Here is a 702-nt window from a genome sequence, read left to right as displayed (position 1 = left end):
CAACATTATTAACATCCACAGTATTAGGGTGTGTATCCTTTGACATATCATCATTTTGTAGCTCATTATTTAATGATACATCAGGTCCAATATGTTCTAAATATTGCGATAGAAATTTGTTTTTCAATCGATTCCATTTTTCATCTGTAAGTGTATTGGTGGGCATATGAGTAGTATCCACTATATTATCTATATGTGTATTTTCTGCATCATGTGTTTTACTGTTTGGTTTTAGTACCACTTCGATCAACGTTTTGTATTTAGGACTACGCGGCATATACATATCTATTTCTTCATACTCACTTTCGGATGACGAAGTCACGTCCGTGGTATCAGATATAACCACGTAGTTGTCCGTGTCGTCGTCGTTTTCCACGTATATGTATGTTTTGCCAGCATAGTGGCCACTTTTATACGGCACATATTTATTGGTTGATCTATATGTTGGCATACCACTATCATTTTGCGGGATCTCAAGGATACGAAATATATCGGTAGGACGGGTAATTTTGGGTTTTTTCTACAAAAAAAAACAAGTGGATATATATATGAATATGTGGTAATATATATATGTATATATGTTGGTGTATATATATGTATATGTGGTAATATATATATATATAGGTATATATATATATATGAATATGTGGAAATATATATATATATATATATATAGATATGTGTTTGTGTATATATATATAT

At 30.9% G+C, this 702-nt stretch overlaps 1 protein-coding gene across 1 annotated transcript; it reads right to left on the bottom strand.

Annotated features, from left to right (window-relative positions):
• On the bottom strand, positions 1-520 carry PGSY75_0045000 (putative EMP1-like protein; the record flags this gene model as incomplete). Its single annotated transcript, XM_018783564.1, has 1 exon — positions 1-520. A coding segment is annotated over one exon (520 nt), but the record flags the coding sequence as incomplete, so codon positions are not given.
• Between the last annotated feature and the right edge of the window lie 182 nt (positions 521-702).

Source organism: Plasmodium gaboni (assembly GCF_001602025.1).
Source record: "Plasmodium gaboni strain SY75 chromosome Unknown, whole genome shotgun sequence".
NCBI classification, from domain to species: Eukaryota; Apicomplexa; class Aconoidasida; order Haemosporida; family Plasmodiidae; genus Plasmodium; species Plasmodium gaboni.
Note: the sequence above shows the minus strand (reverse complement) of the source record. Positions and strands in the feature narration are given on the sequence as shown.